This window comes from Ciconia boyciana, chromosome 9 (assembly GCF_034638445.1).
Source record: "Ciconia boyciana chromosome 9, ASM3463844v1, whole genome shotgun sequence".
In the NCBI taxonomy this organism is placed as follows: domain Eukaryota; kingdom Metazoa; phylum Chordata; class Aves; order Ciconiiformes; family Ciconiidae; genus Ciconia; species Ciconia boyciana.
The window spans coordinates 40822823-40846395 of record NC_132942.1 but is presented as its reverse complement, the minus strand read 5'-3'; the positions used below and the strand labels follow the sequence as shown (position 1 = coordinate 40846395).

Sequence of the window (23573 nt, the reverse complement as noted above, 5' to 3'; positions counted from 1 at the left end):
ATTCATAACAGATTACTCTCTAAACCAAAATCACTTACTTACCCTCATTTTGGATTAGCTATGTTTCAACTTGATGTTTATGTAGGTAACTGAACTGTCTGATACCTCTCAGTTGTCAATGGCCTGTGGAATTGTTCACAGTGTGTGAAATGCCTGTACATACACTGCAGTTACGATATGTGATGTTAAAATAGATAGAATGCTTAATAGTATTTAACTGTTGCATCATTTGGCCTCATCATGTAATGTGTGCACGTGTGTACACATATATCTGCACACAGAAATGCATGTTTATTAAAAAGTCTGCTATTTCAGTCAATCATAAAACTCTTCTTCATTGTTAAATTAAGAGATACCACCTAAAGTATCGCCTATATTATACTGAATAGAGCATTTAACTGGTGCAATGCAAACATTGACAAATTACATTAGATCATCAATTGGAAGAAAAAGCATTTGAAGCCAGCAGAATTTGAAATTTGTTTTCCTGACAAGAATTATCTACAAGTGTAGAAATCACCATGTGCTTGAATTTTTAAAATTATGAATAATTTCTGATGGCATGTTTCTTCTTTTTCATAAGGTTTTGCTATTGCATATATTTTGACATATATTCTTAAAAACAAAAACTAAATTGTGAAATTACTAATGGAAAACTAATAGCATTGAGAATAATATACTGAAACAAATTAATTATTTGACTGAGGCAGACTTTTAAATATTGCATTTTTATTTCAATCCTTACTATGTTGCTTGACCCAGCAATAAGCTACTAAGATGTGAAGAGTTAAATCTCCCCCCAAAATGTAAAGAACTTATAAAATCAGAGGCACAAATGAGCATTGAATGGAAGATGTGTCAGACTAACTGTACTGATTATCTACCTAGTGTTGAAGATTATGCCACATTGATTTTAAATACAGATGGTAAGAGAACGGTAGAAGATTAATTCACACAGATAATCCAGCTCAACAAAAAGGCTCATAGTAATAATTTTATTTTAATTTTTTGTTGTATTCTTCTTTGTTTGAGTAATGTATTCAGTTTGTAAATTAAATATATGATGTAAGAAACTATAGATCTTATAAAAATATTTTAACTGTCTGCACGCCAGCTGACAGAAATTTAACCAGAGGAAAGAAAGATCTAAATTAAATATGAGAGAAACATAAATGGGAAAGTGTCATTTTCAGGAATGGATTATTAACAGAAAAACATATAGTGAGTAAATTGTTGTTTCAGTGTATCCTGTGCATCCTTGTAATCCTGCTTAATCTGATAAACTGGAGAAAATGATCAGCAAAATCCAAAGACAACACTCAAGTGAAACCAGGCCAATTTAGCATGCCCGTTCCATGGATGTGATGGAGCTACTGAAGGTTTGCTCTGGAGCTAAAGCATCCAGATTGTCTCTGCATGTGGGTTAATAGTTAGCACCTGCTTAATGCACACAAGGGTAACAGTACCTTAGTATGTCACGATGAAAAATTACTGTGACATAGGAAAAAAGAGGCATTCTCAAAGCAATCGATACTGCATGTGAAACAAATTAAGGATGTCACAAATTAACTAAGGAAGCTTTAGGTACCTCTAAATGTGGTTTACTGGCTTAGTTATGAGTATTTGATGCTCAGTCTAAGTACAAAAAGAAAGCAGAACAGGAGAAATATTCCTTCCTTTAGTGGGAGTTTAATTATCACCTTGTTTTTAATCAGCAGTAGAACTTGTGGAATACCTAAAAACACACTGATGTTTAGAAGAAGTTTCAATATTTTTTGAGGGAACTTCAGATATTCCCAGACCACTGGTGCATCTAGTAATCCTTCCCCAAGAATGGCAGTAAAGGATGCTATTTAAGGAGAAAACGCAAGCTTGGCCACTTTCTGCAGTCCTCTCCCCTAGTATCATCCCTAAGTGTTGTATAGCAATATGAGAGGATTCATCCTTCCTGTTTCCTTCAGTATTTGCTTGTGGACCTTTTCATGGATTTCTCTAATCCCCTTTTCAGCCTGTTGATGCTGTCTCCACAGCCTCCTGTGGTATGAGTTTCAGAAGTTGTGTAGCCACTACACAGAGAAGAACTTTCTTTCATCTGTGCTTTTATCTGATGTTCTACCAGTTTCAGTGAGTGGTCGCTAGTTCTGCTGTTGAGGGATTTAGTCAACAACAGTTCTGCGTTTACTTTATGTGAGGCCTTGATGATTTCGTAAACTTTGATCATATTCACCCTCAGCCTCCCCCTCTCCTAACTGAAGCCTCTTTTCTTCTTGTAATCCTCTTCATTTTAGTTGCCTGTCCTGGTGTCTTCTCTAGTACTCCACTATTGTCAAAGGGGACAACATGTAACAATGTTACTGCTGCTGCTGTTGGTACTAGAAAGAGCCTAGAGACTCCAGATTGAGCCTGAGACTGGGGCTCCATTATACTAGGCATTGCAGAAAACACATTAGAAATTTATGATCTAAAAAGATGAGGCAGACAAAGAGTAGGAGAGGAAAGAGAGAAAAGATCACAATGAACCTCAGATCGCTCAATGCTTTAGAAGACTCGGATTTCCCCATCTCCTTCCACTGCTTCTACTCACTAGACGAGGACACCTTAAGCTACTGTTATTTTCAGATATATCTCTTCTTAGTGTTTCATCACAGTCAGTTTAATGGAGCAGTCTCTGTGCCACCACCCTATGTAGTGATCCTTGTGCTGGTAATAGCATGCAGGTAGGTGGCCATACCGTGAACTGAACTGATGAACTGTTCTGGCTAGAAACTCATCCTGCAAAACTGTGGTTAATTTTCAAACAGATCAGGTTCACCTTGTAGCCTCAAGAGTACTAAAACTAGTGCAGGGAAAGGGATGGGAATAACAATCAGGATATCATGGGATGGAGGGCTGGACTGTTCCTTTTGTTAGCAGCATGCATTTATGCTGAATGAAAAGGATCATGGAGCTAGGGCTTTAATTTTTCTAGGTGAAATAAACCATGCTCGCTTACTGTCCCTGGTAAAACAGCTTGGCATTCCTCAGTCTTCCCAATAGCCTTTCTCCGTCTCCTTTCTGTCTTTCTTGTGGGTAATGGTTAATACTGTACATACTTAAAAGGAGTGTTCTGTTGATAATTTAAGAATAATTTCAGACTTCTCTAAGGGAGCATCTGTAAGATATCTAAAAGCAATGAGTTTTTATCCAAATTGAGAAAGCAAGCATATTTGGTTGTCTTTTACTGCCAGTATTGCTCCAGAATAAATAAAACAGAACAAGCTAAAAAAACAAGAGGAAGCAGTGACTAAGTTCATAGAGAGTATTTAAATTAAGAGCACCATGAGACTACAAAGATTTTTGTAATGGAGAAAAACAGTGGTTAGTGATACATGACAAGCAAAAATTCTTCAGCAGATGGTACAGAAATAGAGTGATGTAGAAAAGAGAAAAAGAAAATTAAAAGGGGATGTTTTTTGATGCTGTCACGAAACTTGACAAAACAATCACTCTCAATTACAGTATCTAGAGAGAAACAGAAATGTGATAACAGAAGACAACAAGTATCATCAGAAAGAATGGTATTGTTAGCTCCTGGGAGCATCAGTGTATGTTCTCCTGCAACGTTTTTCAATATTTTCCAATTTGCAGACCCTTAAATAACTGTCAGTAAAGATGACTCTACTCTCCTTATAATGGGATGTGTAGAAGGCAGAAGAGAGGTTTTGGTAAGAAAGGTCTGTTTCAACTTCAGCAAGGTTCCAGGCCTCCAGTGCATATATGATTTTGTGCATACATCTGTAGGTATACAGTCATCTTTCTGGGGTAAAAGGCTTACTGGTGAGAGTTTTATCTATAGGTTGAGCAGGAAACACTTGTACCCAAGTGCATGTATACACAAAACCAAAGACAGACTGGTGGAAGTCCATTCAAGGAGTCATCAAATACTAGTTTTCAAATAGCTGTTACTTCTTTCAACAGAACTGGCTTACCACAGACAAACAAAATAGATATTTTTTTATTAGTTATAGTTTATAAATTACTAGTTATATTGCTTGGTTCAATACACTGGTAGTTAAATATTATTATAATATAAAAGAATAGTGGTTCAAGTTGATGGGTTTTGGAGGCCTTCAACCATAGGCCAACACTGCTAGCAGAGCTGGGCCTTCAGCTGGGTTTTCAAATTGTGGGGAATTTTTAAGTTTTCCAAATGTAGGCTTCATCTCAAGACCAACTTAAAATTTCTATATACATTTTCTGTGCACTCTTACATTTAGCTGCGAAATGAGTCTGACATTCATTTGGGCTTCATATAGGCAACTCAAAACTGACACAAACGTCTGCTTCATCGCATTCTGCACGGGGTTGCCTGGGAGCCACAGCTTCTGGGAGCCAAACCCAGGTCCTCCAGGCTCCCTCTTTGTTCTACATATAGTGCCTGGGAGCCCTACGAGCACTGATGGGGCATGCCGGGCTTTCGACTTCCAGACTCTGTGGCAGACTGCCTGAAACCTCTGGCATAGCTGGCTGCCTCAAAGCTAAACGTGGGAGTCCTGCCAAGCAGACTGCCACATTGCTCCCGGTCTCAAGGGACAAAGCCTTGGGACCTTGGCTCAGATTTGGAGAAAGTTTTGAAACCCAAGATGTTTGGAACAAAACCTCTGTTATTCAACAAATTGGCATTTTTCTCTGAAACTTTCTTCATTTGTAATTTGTAAAATTTCAGACTAGTTTTAGTGGATGTCTATCCTGTTTAAAATGAGTTTGTGATACTAACAGGACGCATGGCAGAATCACACTGGCATCTTCTGTGCTGCTTCCCTGTGGGTATGAATACTGAGGGAGTTCAGTAAATTGTTGGACTTGAAGAGTAGTGCAAGTTTCTTCAATTTGACATTTCAAATGATGCAAAATCCTGTATCAGGAAATGTGACTACTCTCAAGCTTGTAGGGCAATATTAGAAAAAAAGCTAGTATTTTTATTTTGACCCTTCTTCACCAGTTTCTGTCTGCTCTTACTTTGGTAGTCTCATCTCTCCTCTTTGTAGTTTTCTCCACTATGCATGTGCTAGGTATCGCAAAGAAAGACTGGAGAGATTTCTGACCTTGGGAGTGCTGCTCAGTATGGGTTTTTCAGACGAGAACTAGGTAGAGATTTGAAGATCTCTTGCTTTTGCCTACAAGGAGGTCAGAATGCAAGGGACAAAGGAGAGTAAATTACAGAACAGAAGTGATGGATTTGGAGAATGCATGAACCACCATAAAGAAGTGTTTTAAAGGAGCTGCATATGTTAGGCCAGGAGCCCTCTGTACATGGCAGAACACCTGGCTGCTTAGGTAAAGCAGCCTTCTACTGAAATAGAGCTCTCTTACAGGGATTATTCAAACAGGGGCTGGTGGATGCCATTCATTAGGTCTTGTGGAGACAAATGAAAGGCTCATTTGACCTTACAGTTCTTTGTGGCCCTTTAGTTCTTCATTTAAAAAAAAAGACTCTAAAATATGGGAATTAATACATTTTAAAGATGCATTTTGTATCAGAATTTCCCCAATGACTAACATAAAAGAAATGATTTAAAAAACTTCATTTGAAACAGTAAGAAAGCAAAGAAAAATAACTTTATACGCATCTGTAATTAGATATTCAAGTCTTCTTAAAGAGGCAGGTAACTTTTTAAACAGTCTTATATGAACTCAAACTCATCAAAATACAAAAGCCTGCACTCTCATCTTTAAGTGTCATTGACATCATCTGGGCTACTTATGCATTTAAAGCTGACCACACATTTTGCTGGTTTGGAAGTCTTTAATAAGATATTTGATGCCTGGATTGAAAGATCCCAGCAGTTACAGGATGGAACCAGTAAGACTAGGCAAGGACAGTTCTACTTTCCCAAATCAGGTAGCATTTGCTAGGTTGCCAGTAGGGTGGAAAATGGAAAGCGGGCTGATATAATATATGTTGACTTTTGAAAAGTTTTTGGCAGGGCAATTCACAAGAAGCTGTTAAGGAAATGAGTGCTATCATGGGCTACGGAAAGTGGCTAATAATAAATAATTGGAACAAACGGTTACTTTTCATCATGTCAAATGATTAGTAGTTGGCTGCCCCAAGGACCTGCAGAAGGATTAGTTTATTTAATGTATGTAATAATGAACTGGGAAGAGAAGTATGAGAGGAAAATTTGAAGGGAATACAAAATAAGTAGAGTAAAAACTAGGAAAGAATTTGAAGAGCTTCACTGAGTCATAAGAAAAGGGTGAATTAGCAACAGTAAAGCAGATTAAACGCATAATGAAAAGAATCATACATATAGCTGTGTTCTAAATTAACTGTAACCAGCAAGGAAAAAAAACCTAAGAGCAACTGTGTATCACTCAATGAAAACCTTTATGCAGTGTGTAATAGCAGAAAAAATAATTCTCAAAAGGTTGTATTGCCACTGTATCAGTAAGCAGTAGGAAATCATTTAGAACAGCTCCTGCTGTTTTTCAAAGGTATTAAAAAAACCCCACATACCAAAGGCACAAGAGGATACTGAAAACTACCAGGAACCTGGAAAGACTGCCACGTGGTAGGAAGGCTAAAAAGGCTGGGGCTGCCTACAGATTGACAGGATGTCTTCTTCTTTATCCTTTCATATAAAGACAAGAGCTTATTCAACGAAAGTAAAGGTCAAAAAAACCCAAACAAAACCCCAAACTGAAAAACCTGATCAAATAAAATGTGCATCTCATTATTAGCTCCTGGAAATTACTGCCACAAAGCACCATCGAGGCTTTAAGTTTGGTAGGATTAAAGAAAAAAAAAAAGATTGGACACATAGATAATGAGAAGCTACTTAGTTGCATTAAACTGCACAGTATTTATAGAGAACATAAACCTTTATTCTTTGAGAACTAAGCCAGTCAGTAACTATGAGGATCAGAAAGAAATTTCTCCTGTTTCTTCTCGTTCACTTCAAGGCTGTTTGTACCTTCCTGTAAAGTATGTCTTTTGACTTCTGAGGTATCCAGTCACTGTCAGAGACAAGGACCTGAGTTGTCCTGAGTTCTGAGTTCTCCTGAATATGATGAGCATTAATACTGAGGAACTTAATGTTATTCAGCCATGCTTACCAGGATGCCTTAGCAAGACTGGTATTAATTCTGTTTCTAAAATAATCCTGATCTTTCTAGACCATTGGGTCTGTGCACACATAACTGAGAAGTGATTTGTTACTTGGTGATACACAAAACCAAAGTTACAGTATTATACATACCTCCGATGTCATTACTACTCCGTGCCTTGTCATCATTTCCCCACAAGAACTTTACACTGCAAAGGCATGTAACAAAGCCCACATTGCTTCATGTTACTCCGTGGGAAATGGAAGGAGAGAAGCCAACTGATAAAAAAATGGTATAATATATGGGGAAAGAGTGTGAAACATGTTTATGTGCTTCTCACCATATCACCTGTGTAGCATGACAATGATTTTTCCATGAGTGGACTCTCTGTTTGCAGTTGTTGCAATTACACACCCCCCACCCCTGCCCAGAAGACGTAGTTTAAATCACATACCAATTCCATTCACAACAGGTGAATCATTACTAACTTCCAACACGCTGGGCAAATTTTGTTCTCCTTCATGGTCATTTAAATCCGTATTTTGCTGTTGTGAGCCATTCCCAAAATGTCTAGAATCTTTTTCATGACTGCCATCTCCATTCTGCAGACCATTATGTGGCTTTTTCAGTGGCATGATCTGTAAACCGCTGGGAGTAGTTCGGTAAGTGACAGTTTTAGCAGCCCTGTCATTAGCAGATGCTGGCTTTGCTGCATATCCTCTTTTCTGTTTTTGAAGAGATGGATTAATTCTCTTCCTTTTGTGTGTTGACCCTTTAGACTTCCCAGATTCAGAAGGTCTATGTGATATTTTCTCAACAGATGACCCTCGGCTTTCCCGTAAAAATTTTGGAGCACTGGCCTGTTTCCCATGTCTTGATCGCTTTTCTCTAGTAACATGTAGTCCATTGAACTCATCAATAAATTCCTCACAATGTAGTAGATGATGTTCAGGTTCCCAGGTGTCTTCATTGCTTCCGTAGCCTTTCCACCTGATGAGATATTCCCATTTGCCCTTCTTGTTCTTCCTTTTGTCTACAATCCTCTCCACCTAAAAGAAAAAACAAAAAAGTATCATATTAGAAAGAAAAATAGTTTGGTCATGAAAATGATGTTCTTCATTTACAGCTAGGAAGGCCGCCTTGACATTGTAAAGGCACCTTAGTATTCATGACATTCTGCTAAATTGTAGTGCCTAAAACATGAACTGACTCTGACACGGAAAGCCACCTAGCCTAGCCAAAATGTAGCAATGTATTTTACAGATTTAAATTTACCTTATTTTCATAGGATACAGTCCAAGACTATATTCCCATTGGATCCTATAGACCATGCTGACTGCTGATGAGAACCTAGTTGGAGGGTGTGTAAACCGCTTGACAGAGCATTTAGGAATCAGTGTTACATGTTTCTGTTCTACAAAGAATTCCCATGAACAGACCTGGCAATACAGGAGAGGAATGCAGTAGCCCCAGCAGTATTTTGACAGCAAGGCCATTTCACCTTCTGAAAACATTAAGAAGAGACATAAACACCTGATCAAATCTGATCTGGGAACCTGCAATAGCCACAATGTGAAGGAACAAAAGAGCATCTAAACATCATTACTGAAAGCATGATTTCTTTGAAAATCTGGTTGTAAAATGAGACTATTATTGTTACATTCCTCAGCTACCTCTTGTTTGAAAGAGCTAAATAAAGCATATTTTGCTATATGGTCAGTTACCGATCATTCTCCTGAATCCACACATGCATTATGTCCCTATAAACATCACCATACTTCTTCATGTCTTGAAACTATCTTGAACAGAGAACTGATTGTAACAAATTACAATGTTATACACCAAAGGTATATTTGCAGTAGTGTACATCCACTTTGCTACTTCCAACTTATAAAAATTTGTATTTTTTATGAATGCAATATTTGACTAAATACACAAAATTTGTGAGTGCACCAATTAAAAAAAAAAGCAAATGAAAGGTATAAAAGCAGGATTCTTATGTAGAAGTAATGAATTTCATGAACCTATGCTAGAGAATGTCAGTTTAAGGAACATTTCTGCACCAAGGGATAAGGGACTATATTGGGACTGCAAGCTGAATGTGAATTAACAGTATCATGCTGTTGGGGAAAATGGGCTGTACAACTGAAGAAATCTTTGTGCTATCTCAGCATTGGCAAGATCTCAACTAGAGGGAGAGTGCATATGAAAACCCAAGCACAGTCAGTGGACAGCAAGACAAGGGTTTGAATTGCATCAAGTGAAATTTAGATCAAGTCATTAGGAAAAATGTTGTAACGGTAGTAAGAATTAAGCATTAGAATAGGTAACGTTGGGAAGGTATGGAGGGCTTTTAGAATAAACAGGTTTTGTTAGACAAACATCTGCCATGAAAAGTCACTGCTGGAAAATTGGGTTATGACGAGAAAACCTTTTGAAGTCTCTCCAAGTTTTGTTTTCTGATTCTTTAATTTTTTGATTTTTTAAAAATGTGGCTTATGAGGGATGAAGATGCCACAAATGAAAAATAATCATTATCATTAACCAAAAGCACTATTGTTAATTTAGAAAAATAAATAAGTGGCTAGCTAATGTAATAGTTTTCATTACTCTTCAAAGAAAAAACATCTCATGTGAAGAACAACAGTGGAATCTGTATGGAGAATTTAACCTTGAAGAAGGGTAATCACAGCAGTGTAAGTAAGTGTTCTTTTTAGGTCCCCTGTTAGAGCAAACCAATGGATTAATTCTGTCTGTTCACTGGCTGGAACTGTACATTCATAGAAATCTAGGTGGGTTCCCCAAAGGAGTCTAAATGTAATTAGCAACTAAACATTATACTTTGGTCTCAATTCATTTACATGGGAACTGTGCTACGATATCTGTGTCTGAGTCATAGTGGACAGCTTTCCTCCATCTCCAGGGCACTCAACTGCAGCATCCCAGACAGCTCGTTCCTGTGCTCTGTCTTCTCCAATATCTGCACAGAACCACCGCAGAAGCAAAGCAAGGCATCCTCTTTACTCTGAATTTAGCACAGTCCCCTTCAGGATTGCTCAGTGTGGCAAAACAATTAACTGAAGCTCAGTCTAGGCAAGTTTGAGATCATTTGTCTGAAAAGAGGAAAAGTCCTCACAAAAAAAATGAACTGGCATTTTTTTTTGTACTCATTTGGGATGTGCGGCTTTCAATTGTCAAACTAATAGACTTACTATGATCTTGTTGACTTTATAGAGAGCAGCTGTCCAAGTCATCCCTGGCTTTAAAATACTTCTCAACCTCCTATCTGGGACTAGCCAGAAACACTGTACATTGAACCATGGAACTCTGTAGTGCCTGTGGTTGTCTGTGGATTTGTTACTTTAATTACTGCAGCTCACTATACCAAGGAGCAAAACATATATATATATATACGTACACACACGCACACACCTCCTGCGGAAAAAATTAAATTGCTGCTAAACTCAGTAGACCACAGCTATCATTACTGTAGAGAACTTGGTTTAGAGCTATTCTGTCTGTACTAGCTAAACAATACATGCATTCCCCTCCCTTTTTAATTCAGGAGTTTGGACTTGGAACACAAACTCTGTGTCAGGTTGATGCTACCTCGGAGTAACTTCTTTCTTTTGAGGGATTATACCAGTTGCATTCCCCCACTTGCTCACTGAAGGAAGAACCTCAGAAAGGACGGACAAATACCTTCCCATTTTCAGAATAATACACAAAAAACATCTCTTCAACCTCACCTTTTTTTCACTCATGCACATATCTTTACATTTAACTATACTGATTTCTCATTTTCACATTGTTGCTCTACTACAAGGAGGAAAAGTGAAGGGAAGAGGTTTCGTGGAGAGCATTTTTTAATACAGAAAACACTCAAGTATTTTGGTGATGAGGCATTATGCATTTCAATTAAGAGGATAAAAGGAGAAAACATGAGTGGTCTTTGTTCCTGGGAAACAAAATACTGGCAATGGAGAATGTGATTAACCAGTTCATGGTTATGAAGGAGAATAAAAGTATTTATGAAATTGGGTCAAATTTAATAAATGGTTTCAGAAAAAAACATTCAGAAAGCAAATATATTTGGGAAAGACTGAGCATTTCATTACAGCATTTTCAGAACAAAACTATCAACGTTTCACTTCCAATTTAGCTAACAAAACTAAAATGAAGAGGGACTAAATAAACTGAAGACAAAATGTTTTGTTTCTGGTCAACCCCCTTCTCAGTTTATTGTTTTGCTGGGGAGAAAATGAAAAAAATGTGGGTTGATCCAAAGTTAGTTGTTTTCCTTGAGTTTTTTGGTTCAGCCATCATAACCACTAGCTTGATGCATAAAAAGTCTGAGTAGATATTTGCCTCATCCTCATTACTGCCTCATTGTTCATTACTGAATGTATGTGAGGGTAGCACTGAACATACTTGACCTCTCAACATGGTCCCTTTTCTTTCTCAAGGCTTTAAGTTCTTCACTGATATTTATTCCGTTCAGAGTGCCACTGTTTTCCTTCACTGCATACAGTGAAGTGCTTCAGTGTAGGCATAAATATCAGGTTTTTACCCACAGCTGGTACTGTCTGTCCTATTTTCCTTCTATTCACAGTCCGCAGTAATACAAACATCACTATTTTGGTTTTTTATGATGTATATTTGTTTTAAGAGGGAATCGTAAGAGGTAAGACATAAAGTAATAAGCTTTCTGCATTTACTTAAGGTTACACAAATTCATGAGCGTTTTCTTAATGAGAAATAATTCTGTGACAGCTAGTGATTAATAGAAATAATGCCTTCATTCCTTCCCTAGAATAAGCAATACACAGTTCTGAGAATATGCAGAAAATATCAATGGCTTCAATGTCTGATTCTTCATTTTCCCCCTCAGTTCTGTCTTTAATGAGAACTGAATAACATCTTCCCAAAAGTGACCTTGGTAGTTACAGTTTGCCAAATCCTTGTATTCACTATATTTGGTTTGGAAAACTAAGTAGTTAAATTTAATAAAAGTGAAATGACTGCAAACAAAGTTTGTAGGGGTATCACAGTTAAGAGAGTGATAGAATTGCCATATACCATTACTTGCCTAGATTCTCTCTCTCCCTGTCCCTCCTGGCTAATTCTGGATGAATTGAGGTGCTGATATGTTACCATATAAATATGTTTAAAGAGAACTAATAGAATGAGACCACAGCACCTGTGCAAATGCACTTGCAACACACTTTTTAGCTTCCAACTAGCCCTAAACCTAGGTCTATACACAGCTGCACAAACTAGGATGAAAGTCATAAATAAAAGCCTTTTAAAAAAATTTGTATTAATGTGAAATAAAAAAAATACTAATCAATTATAGCACAAATATGTAGAGCTTCATAAACTTAGTGTTATGATCTGGCAATCAAGTGTTTATATATGCAGAGTACAACACACACATCTTCCTTCACAGAAGATTGAGGGTCAAAATCACTCACTTAACAGTGCAGTGGTATTGTCTACTTACAAAAAAAAAAAAAATCTAGGCTAAGTTAAAAAAGGGTAATTCCTATTGAATTATTTCTACTGATATAACTGTAAAGTCGGAGCACAGTAGATTCATCTCACACGTCACAGGAGCTCTACAGAGCATAAATAAAAATCCTTATGTTCCCAGAAAACACCTGCCAGGAGATCAGTAAACTTCCAGAAAGGTTTGGAAGATTGCGTATCTGCTTAGTGATTTCCAAAATAAGTACAAGTCATCTCCTCTTCTTGCCATGCATATCTAGGTAAACAATTTAAACTGCAATCTGTGATGCTCAGAAGGTCTCTGTTAGTGCACTGTACAGAGCAGCAGACCAATTTGATGACATACACTAGAAAAACTTGTGTTACAGGATTTGTGCTGTTTTATGTGTTTTTTTCATTGGAGGTCTTTGTCCGATGTTGTGCCTCAGGGTGTTGGAAGGTTATTTGAAGAAAGTGCCAAGGAAAGAAAGGCAGTAAGATTTCTGAGAGAGATAAAGGCCATCTGATTCAACATGTTTGTCTTTTAAAAATTCATTATGGCCGTAACTTCCTCCTTTTTGTTACCTTTGCTTTAAGAAATAATGTATTTCATTAGTTGTAAATCTCTTGCTTGCTTTCATTTGTAACTTACTTGTGTTTCTCTTGTATTTGTATTTAATTTCTCAAAATCTGGTAACTGGAGCATTTGCTCCAGATGTATGAAAAATATGGCACCATATCTTCTGAAGCAGTCAGTATTCACGTTAGAAAACTTAATAGTGGAATGGATGCTGGGTCTCTCTTCAGAATCTGACCCACAGTTTAAAAACAGAGTAGATCCAATCAATGTGCCAGCTATGAACCCCCCCTCAGTAGTAAATTTGTGTAGTTACCTGCAAGGTCAAAATGAAAGTGAAAGGGCTAGACAGTCATAAAAATGAAAGGGAAGACATTCCTGATCTGAATTATTCACAGGCAAAACATCAAATGACATCTTCCCAGGAAGTTCAGTGAACGCCCTGTTAATGTCAAGAAGATGCTGCTTTTTATTCAGTTCCTTTTTTCTCTTTTTAAGCATATGGATTTTTAATTTTCTACAATCTTCTCGGAATCAGAAGAGGTGTTAAACTTGCTAGGAAAATCTTGAAAGTTCTGCATTTTCACTGGAAAAAGACTATCAGCCTCATATTACACAGGGTTGCAAACCACTGTGTTAGGTATATGTGTCCTCCCAACACATACATACGAAGACTTACGACAGACCAAATAAATGCTGTAAAAACTCCTGCTGCTCCCTGTATGTAAGCCTGCAACTTCGATCTTCCTCTCCTGATAGACAGTAACACCGTAGAGACTTCCTGCTATGTGATTCGATGGTCCAGGTTTACAGAGAAACCCAGAAGCGCACTGCAAGTTAGTTGCATTTTACAGTAGTGATGTGGCAATTAGAAATTAATGCTAAAAGTGGTGTTTTCACATTCCTAAGACTTTTCTGGACCCAGCATTTTGCCTGCATGAGTATACTTTGTTATTTACCTTCCCTGGCATCCAGGTATTTTAAAGAAACTGAAAGAAAAGCCTCGCTCCGTGCTTACGCAAGCAACGTGATTTCCTCTTTGTGTAAGGGGTCTTCTGGCAGAAGGAGCTTGCCCTTATTACCAGATTAGATCAAATGAAGCCCTGGCTGATAGCCTGCAGAAAAACAGTCAACCACAGCTTCCATGTAGAATCATATCTCTAGTGACCTTACGCCATTTTTCTTGGAAGTCCCACCTTTCTCTGAAATTCAGTCTCACGGAAACTGAAATTCTGGTCTGGTCTCTCTGTTGTTCATTTCTGGCTCTTTTGAAAACTGCCCTGGTGCCACATCTCCAGTTCCACACAAGGGCTGTGTTTCCCCCCCTTGATGCCATCTGTACCTGTTGCTGACTCTACTAACAGAACCCATTTTCATGCCCTTGTCTTCTCTTGTTTTGTTTACTGCAGGTTTCTCCTGGTCAGAATTTACAGTGCTCAAATCTCCCAGTCTGTTAAAGCCATTTCCCTCTCCCACTATAAATTTAAGGATGTAATCTAAATCACTTTCTTTTATTAGGATATCTAAGTGTATGTGTGTAAACAATACCTGTGGTGGAAGTGCCACAATCATTATGGTTTTTGGAGCAAACAGGAATAATAACATACACAAGAACCTTGCACTGGCAGCAGGGCATTTTTGTATAGACTGATACTATCCCTTGGGAAAGGACTGGAAAAGGAAAATTGGCAGATGACACAGGGACCAGGACAGGACTTCTGGGTCAACATGTGTAGTCCCTGTCATTGTAGGCAATTACATCATATAAACTCTTTCATATTGGATATGTTCATGACACAGAACACATTTCTGCCCGGGCTTATTGTTGATAGGTTGCACAGCAAACAGCTGGTCATTCTTAAATGTAATAATTTTGTAAAAAATATTTTAGGTTTTCATTTGGAAAGCAAGACAGTTTTCAAAGGTGCAAAAAAAAAAAAAAAGATACTCTCTAGCAGTAGGTTAAGGTAATCTTGACAATGTTTATTATATGGAGGAAGTGCAGGATTTTTTCCTTTGCAGTCCAAGCGTGCACCCATGTCATCAAAAGAACTGTTATGCAACGTGGGGGAGACCTCTTTAGGTCTGTTCCTCCGTAAATGGTTTAAATCCCTTTCACTTACAAACATTAATCAACACATACAATACATGTGGAAATCCAAAGAACATGGGGGTTTCTATTTATTTTAAAGCATAATGATGCATTTCATTTATCAAATCCCCATTTTTCCTTTATACAGTAAATCAGTTCATTACTGGATTTCAGTGTTCATATTTCTTAAGGAAAGCAAGAAGCAAGGCATAGCAAATTCTTAATGTACTTTATGTCAAAAAGTGAAGTCAGTTCTGAACACACACTCTACAAACTTGCTAGCACAATTTATTTCAGAATGAATCTGTTAGAATTCTATCTAGAACATTTGAATTTGATGATAAATGCTTACTTTTATTTCAGTAGTAAAGTACAGCTGGTCATTTTTACTATACTGCTAAATTTGTTTTGTACATTGTAGCGCACACTTTAAATTTAGAAACAACAGATATTTTCCTGGTTTGTAGATCAACAAAGGAAAAAATAAATGCTGTTCCTATTTACTATCATAAGTGAGATTTAAAAACACAGTTAGTGTACGCTGCTAATCTAAGAGAATTGAGACAGGGATGAAGTTTGCTTTAAGCAGAACTGTTCTTGTACAGTCTTTCTGTGACAAGCACAGATGACTAAAACAGGAATGAGAAATCTGAATTCAAGGAGACAAAATATTTTGCCAAGCTCTACAAAGAGCTGGCTGGTTTGGGCACATGTATGGCGCTCGGCTTTCTAATACTGTAGACTACTTCCTGAAATGTTTCTCTGCTGAATTCAATGGCATTCTCCAGTTTTATACCATCTGAGAGTACGTGTATGGGAAATGTGTGTGCTTATCAGAAAATAAGAGTTCAGCACAACCTAGTAAGGACCTGATTCTGCCTATGCTTCCTTTACAGCACAAGTCAGCAGAGTTATTCCCAATTTACTTAGACGCAAGTAAAATCAAAGTAGGAATCCCTGGGATTCAAACCATGAGGTTTTTTTACTTATACTTTAAAAGCAGTTTATAGGAACAGGAGCAGGACTTGAAGAGACTTCTAAGCAAACCAGTGTTTATGAGACCATATTACAGTTCTTTTAGTAAAACTGCCTGGAATTTGTTAAAAATACTTATGTTTCCAAACAGATGTGGAAATGTGTAAGCAGGAGTTAAAAAACAAAAATATGACTATCACTAAAGGTGCTTTTCACCAACATTAAAGCAAGTCCAGAAATGCAGGAAGCAATTATTAATTTACATAAAAAGCAGCACCTGAAATCATTAGAAAAAAATTAATGCTGTTTTCTTTTATGTTCATGTGCAGTTTGTTCTCCTTTACCTTGTTCAGTCCTAGCTTATTTTAGTGTTCTGTTATACAGTTCACTCAGTCTTTTTCTCCACCATATGGGCTTCATTCAGATTCAACTCAAGGCCAGGACTTCAGTTCAACACTTTTACATCCATCCCAAAGCTTAGCCAGAAGTGAAGATTCCACATTAGAAAAATACAAAGGTTCAGCTATAATACAGTATAAATAAATATTTGAACTACTCTGCTGTACTACCACTCAGTGACTCATTGCTTTACAAATGCTACTGGTACGACTGTCATAAAATAAACCACATGTTCTTGTGTGGTAGGTAGAAAAATATTTTCTCAGCCCTTTTACAGCAAGGTGGTAAACTTGAGCACAAAGAAGTGAAAGCCTAGGTTTTGGGAAGCTGTTCATCACTCAGTGGTTTCCACAGGTGGTGAGGACTCAGGATTTCAATGTGAGCATGAGCTTCAGCTGTTCAGAGGGGCTTTACCAACTTCATGTGACAACTGAGGAGAATTTTCCGAGGGCAGCTTGCTGGCTTTGCAAAGCTTGTGCGCCAGGGAGATGAGAGACAACAGGAAGGTACAGCATATTGGAGGGGGCGTACAAGGTGATACTGGTCAGTGTAAGTGGCCATTGTACAACACACTCTCCTTACCAAAGTTTTTGAAGTGAATTTTACAGTGATCTTTGAAAGAGGACAACGTAATAGCTTTGCAGATATTTTCAAGGAACGTGCTCTGTATTGAAATGACAGCATGGTAAAAATTAAGGCTCTGTGTTGGAAAACAGGACAAATGGACAATTAGAGCATGTATTAGGGAGTTACTCCAAGATATGGGATGTGGAATAGCAATTATTGGGTGTGGTGTGTAAAGAATCCCCAGTGACAGTATGTGTTTTCAAGCTACTGTACACAGGGAGACACAAGTATTTTTGAAATGATCAATACATATTTGACAGAGCAGCAAGTCAAAAAGAATTCCCAGCTTACAGGCCTGAACGTGAATGAGGATGGTAATCTCTCCCCCATCACTGAGATAGGAGGGAGAGGAAAATGAAGAACTCTGTCAGTGTTATATTAATGGCTGGACAGGGATGAGGAGATGTCAGAAGGATAAGTCATATATCCATTTCATGCTCTCTATCCAAACTAGAATAGGAGGCAACTGGTTTGGAGCATCCATATAGAAAAGGTAGCAACAGTCAACTTTGTGAATAATACCATGCAGGGATAGGTTTTAGAAGAAAAGGGCTAAAAATAGTTAACTTTATACAATATAGAAGGTTGAGGGGCGATCCTTTGAGTGAAAAGCTGAAGTAGCAGTTTGTAAAGTAGTGGGATAATAAGAAAAGTAATGAAACACAAAGGTTTCTTTCAGAATTCAGTAGAATTCTTCATTTTCTTGGTTACACAAATGAAGCTAATGTGATGGCAGAATACAGAAATGAGCCAAAAAGAAAGGTAGAGCAGAAAAAAGGAATAAAGAAACATGCTTTAGGCAACTATAATGGCGTGATAGGAGCACAGAATTTTACAAGTAAGTATCCAGGATACCACTGCAACTTCACAGAAAAATGGCACATAAAATTTCAAAAATTATCTGTGAAAGAGTAATTGTCAAAAAGGAAGAATAATACATCATTATCCCCTCAGAAATAGCATTCAGATGAGCAGGGTCAGTAGGCCAAGTTCTGGCCTCAATTATTGCATTGGTTTTCACTGCAGATTTAATTTGTGTTTGAGATCTGAATTCTGTCCAGTGTAAAACCAACTTACTACTGGTGCCTGGAAGGAACAAACTATCTTATGGACAGTACTAAAAGCAGTTATGAAAGCTGTCACTGTTTGTCAGACGGATGCATTTTAAATCATCTGAGAGTGCAGCTAGTTAGATATCTGCATTTAACAAGTGGGGACAGTGCTCTAAACATGGAGATGGAAAGGCATAAAAGCATATTCATTGATATTTAACATAAGAGTGTGTTTTGGAGCAATTAGATGGACTCTGTGTGAGGAGGACGTTTGCTTACAGTGTGGATGAAAGGCACTAACGCATCTGTGCTTGTACAAATGCCTGCAATGAGTCAGACTGACTACACCACGCTGCATGGCAGGCTCCGGCCGCATGCTACTGTGAAACTCCTCTGGCAATGGTAGAGTCCCCCGGGAGCTGCTATCAGAGCAGCGTGCTGCCAAGGAGACAATCACAGGTTACCCTTCTGCTGTCCTCAGGCCCTAGATCCTCTTGAAAACTGACTTTGGCAACAGATGGTCACCATTCCTTGACCTCAGTGAGTCCTGTTTCAGCCTTGGTAATTCACACAAGCTAAGGAAGTGTTAATTGATGAGCCCCGAGTTCTTTTAGACCATCATTATTCCTGATGATAGAGTTTCAGCCAAGTGTTGGCAGTACTTCCAGCCGTAGGGGTTGCTATAGACTGGAATGCATTAGTCCTTTCAGGGAGGTCCCAAGGAACAACACCAGGGTTTCTCTGGCGGAGAGGTACAGATCTTGCCATCCTGCTCAAAATGCCTGCCAGGTCACTCCAAGGGTTACTGTGGAGGCATGTGCCACATCTCCATGCTGACAGCTATCTTCTCTTTCTTTTGATAGATCATGCAGACGTATCAAGCGTCAGGGTGAGACTGGAACTCTGATGAAGCTGAGGAACCATTTAGAAATGTCTGTGCTTGAAGCAGTATTGAATATGTAAGTAGTGAATATATTACTGAGGAAATTTTCCATGCATTTGTTAGTCAGATTCCTAACTTGGCGGTTGTGTTAATACCTCAGCTGCTCCTGGATGCATTTACAGCAATGATGTGGCAAAGGGCTTTGTTCCATGTGCCTCTGTAGAATGGGGCACTATATTTTTATAAACGTAGGGTTTCTGAGACTTATTCCCTACATTTGTCTCACTGGGATTAGGCTAGTGTATGTTCTCTCTGTGGCACTATGCCAGTCACAAACTGAAGCTGTGGAAGGCTGCAGCTGTCTGCTTGTTATTAATTGAGGGTTAGTGCAGAGACCAACATACATTGGTGCTCCAACACCCATACTGTTTTCCACATACTTTAGGAACGGAAGCTTAAATTCACACTTTAGTATAAGAAACCTCTGCGTCACATTTAATACTAATATCCCACTTGCAAATGGTTTATGAAATTACAAAAAGGACTTTCAACAAATGTCTAATAAGTTGCCAGAGACTTTTAATGAATCTCGCACCTAATTAGTCTTCTAATTCTAATGAGTCCATGATAATCTTCTGATGTCCTCACTGTCATCCCTAGCACAAACGATACATGTAGTCAAATGCTGGAACAGATGTTCAGCGAGGCTGTGGAATATCCATCCTGAGATACTCAGAACTTGACTGAACAAGACCTTGAGTAACCTAATTAAGTTGGTGCTGCTTTAAGCAAGGGGTTGGATCAGATGATCTCCAAAAGTCCCTTCCAACCTAAATTATTGTATGATTCTACAATAAATACATTTTGCCTAAAATACTTACTAGTAATTTACTAATTCTTTATTAATTCTTTTCCACTTGGAAAAGCAGCTCCATTTGGAAAATGGAGTTCTATGCAATCTGTGGAAGTGGGTATATGAACTGACTCAATTAAGCTGAGTTTAGATTTACCAGGCAGCTGGAAGGGAGTTTCCTATAACCAGCTCTGAACTTCCTTCTTTCCTTGACCTGATACCATCAGGGTTTGTTGACTTTCAGGTCATACAGCAAGAGCAATCTACTCTCTGAGATGTACAAGGGAGAGATGGGTTGGAGGACCAAGGTCAGCTGATTGCAAGGTTAAAAAGATTTTCTTAGTCATTAAATGGACATTTTTTAATACTGAGATACACTGTGAAGTAATTATTCAGTGTATTTTCAGTGTTTGTATGAAAATTCAGTATTTATGGTATAAGCAGAACAAGGAATTTGCTAAGTTGGGGTGTGAACATACAACATGCTCCATGATAGCAGCTATATATTTGCCCTTCATCCAATATGAAGAAATTAAAGACAGGGATAAGAGGGATAAATTACCATACATTTACCACAAAGATAAAGAGGAAACATGCTAATAAAAACACACTTGTAGATCTTGTACCTATCCCGGAGGTTTGTGCAGAGATAGTAACAGAATGCTCCGCAGGACAGGATGCTCAGATGGGGCTTGAAAGTCTGAGTTTCTGTTTCTAGTCCTCCTCACCACCTCAGCTGTTCTCTTCATTTTTATGTGCCTTATCTGAAAAAAACACCCTCTCTGTAAAGTGATTTCAGACCTGGTGTTGAAAATGGGAAAGGTGCATTGAAATAATTTTTATGTACAGCAGTCTACAAAATGAAAATTTTGATGAAGCAAATCTGTTTTGAAGCCTAGTGAGCAATATAAAAACAGGAAAAAAACCCAAGATGAACTTGTGCTGAATATCTGCATTTGGTATTTGTGCTAGCTGCTGCTTGTATTTAGCAGTTTTGTAGTAGATTATGCAGTATAATGTCCTGACAAGACCAAGAGGTTCCTAGCATACTCAGGAGGGGTAAGAGACTCATAAGATGAATACACATTTCCTTTTGCTGGGAAAAAGAATATACCTGGATTAGATGGCTCTGGACTTACATAAGGAATTTCTGATCACGTCAACCTTTCTTTTTCTCTAAAAAGCAGTTGTGTACAAAGGCATACATAGAAAAAATAATGTAGAAATAAACAGTAACACACGTGATGGAGGAGTGTTGTATTCTTACTACTTCAACAGAAATACTGATAAATATTGGGGAAAGTATTGCTTTTATTATGCTTGCCAGCTGTAGCCTAATGAAAGAATATAAACCTCATCCTTTTAGAATATTTTTAGGGATATTAACTAAACTTGGTAAGGTATCTAGAACGCAACTAAACTTGCCCTCTAGATAAGAAGATGAAAGTATTTTATGTTTTGATGTTTTGAAGATTTCAAGATGATACCCACATGGTTAAAGTTTTTAGTTTAATTCCAAGGAAACAAGTGGTCATGGAAGGTGGTCACGGAAGAAGGATTTAAACAAACTGACAGCTTGTCTTTAAATAATCAGAGTTTCCCTAAAGAGTATGTTTTCCCCAGTTACTACTCTGAAAAGTTGTTTTCATAGTTAGAAAGCACCATGCAAATCTATCCTACTAAATGGATACTAATGATCATTACTATTAATTAACAGCATAACAGGTGGAGCTTGGAGCAGTGAGCACTTTCCTTTAATATGTAGTGTGCCATAATGTTTTACTTGTTCTTAAAATCAAATGGTCAGACTATGTTAATCACAAAATCTAGTATAGGGTGTCTGTCAGATCAGTGCTAACGATTACTTGGTGTGCCCCAAAGACAAGGATGTTAGTTTTGCAAAATAAAAATTCAGTGTTATTCTGGAAAAGACCTTGCCCTTGGCTGTTGAATGTCACATGCAGTATTCAGAATATGCACTGTGCAGTACAGGGCAAATACAACACATGCAGTACCGTATGCTACACTATCTTTACAATTTCTGCCTTGTTGATTCCGTTAATGCACACAATTACAAATAGCCAGTGTGGATTTTAAAAGGCAAGTTCGCACCTGTGCATTACTTATAAAGGGAATCTGAGATATTTTACAACACGGGTAAGGATATATGCTAGTTAGATGACAGCCACTGGGGAAAAATGAATGGGGAACATTCTTCGGTTTCTCTAAACGCTAGAAAGGTGACAGTAAGAGAGAACAAAGTGTATGAATCACTTGTATATCTCCTACATTTTCCTGGAAATTTTTCTTACTCAGAGGAGCACTCTGAGGTGTTTAGTAACTTCCTCTGCTGGCCATATAATATAAAATCATTTTTATTCAAGATAATCAAAATGGCTGAAATCTTTCCATTTTCAATTGTTTGGTGATGTACTTTCTTATTTTTTTAAACCCTTCATAATACTATACATATTAACAATGGAGAGTCCTGTCCAAGTTAATCAATAAGCCGCTTCAGTTTTGTGTAAGGAACATAATGGCATTTTTTCTTCAACGTAAAAATCTATTCGGCTTCAGATTTTTTATGGTAGATATTTAGAGACCAAAGAGATTTTTCGGGCTCTCTTCTACCCCAGAGTTTGTATTTTATGATCTAGGTTTGTTCTCCTGTCTAATGCCTGTCTAGTTACAGGACTCATAAGTCAGCAATATGAAATCTAATTATGTAAGTAATTGTGGGTATTGTTGAATGAATAGCATCCTGTGATAATCTAAATATGCTGCATGTACAGTGAGAAAATTTATAATTCTAAAGAATTAGAGTCTGAAATAGTTTGTTATGTGTAACAGTATAAAGTACTGAAAATTTATACTACATGAGAGTGATACGCACTTTATAGTTGTGCGTATCACTAGAACTCATTCTCAAACAATTGGTCACCATGCCTTTCTTAAAACTATAGATTTTTAACCACTGTTTAAAATAAAAAGCTAGTCATATCCTGTTCATCAGATGTTCTAATAATAATGGTGAGAGAGCCTCTGCATGTTTGAGCTTGAGCTTTCTAGCATTTTAGGTGTTTATCGTGTAGTATAGTCTAAAAATGAAAAATATAGAACCATTACAATAATAGTGACCTTCCAGAGTGAATGACAGGTGATACCACAAAATTTTTTTCAGTGTCACGAAAGTTTTCCTTTTTTGACAAATGATTAGTCTGTGGCTATAAAGCTTTTGGGGATGCAATGTCTTGATAACATTTTGAAAAAAACTAGAATACAGATCTAGAATAAGTTTTATATACCACGGCACCAAAGAAGCACCAATGCTACTTCTGTTTAAGAGGAACCTATGTTTCTTTTCAGTATGATGGCCCAGACTTGATGTATTTGTCTGTCATGACATTACTTACAGGCTCACAGATTCACAGATTTGAAGGCCAGAAGGGACAATTATATCCATCCAGCCTGTCTTGGGTTACACAGGAATGTTTTTCATTCAGCAGTTCCACACCAGGTCCCAAATTCTGATTTAGTTA

At 37.7% G+C, this 23573-nt stretch overlaps 1 protein-coding gene across 3 annotated transcripts in view; it reads right to left on the bottom strand.

The window, feature by feature from the left end:
• Positions 1 to 23573, bottom strand: part of CDYL2 (chromodomain Y like 2) — a 69092-nt gene that overhangs the window by 21426 nt on the left and 24093 nt on the right. For all 3 annotated transcript variants that reach the window (XM_072872910.1, XM_072872909.1, XM_072872911.1), the window contains 2 exons: positions 8529 to 8593; positions 7544 to 8138 (listed from right to left, as the gene is read on the bottom strand). In XM_072872910.1, the coding sequence (XP_072729011.1) occupies positions 7544 to 8138; positions 8529 to 8593 (660 nt within the window). The remainder of the gene's footprint in view (positions 1 to 7543; positions 8139 to 8528; positions 8594 to 23573) is intronic.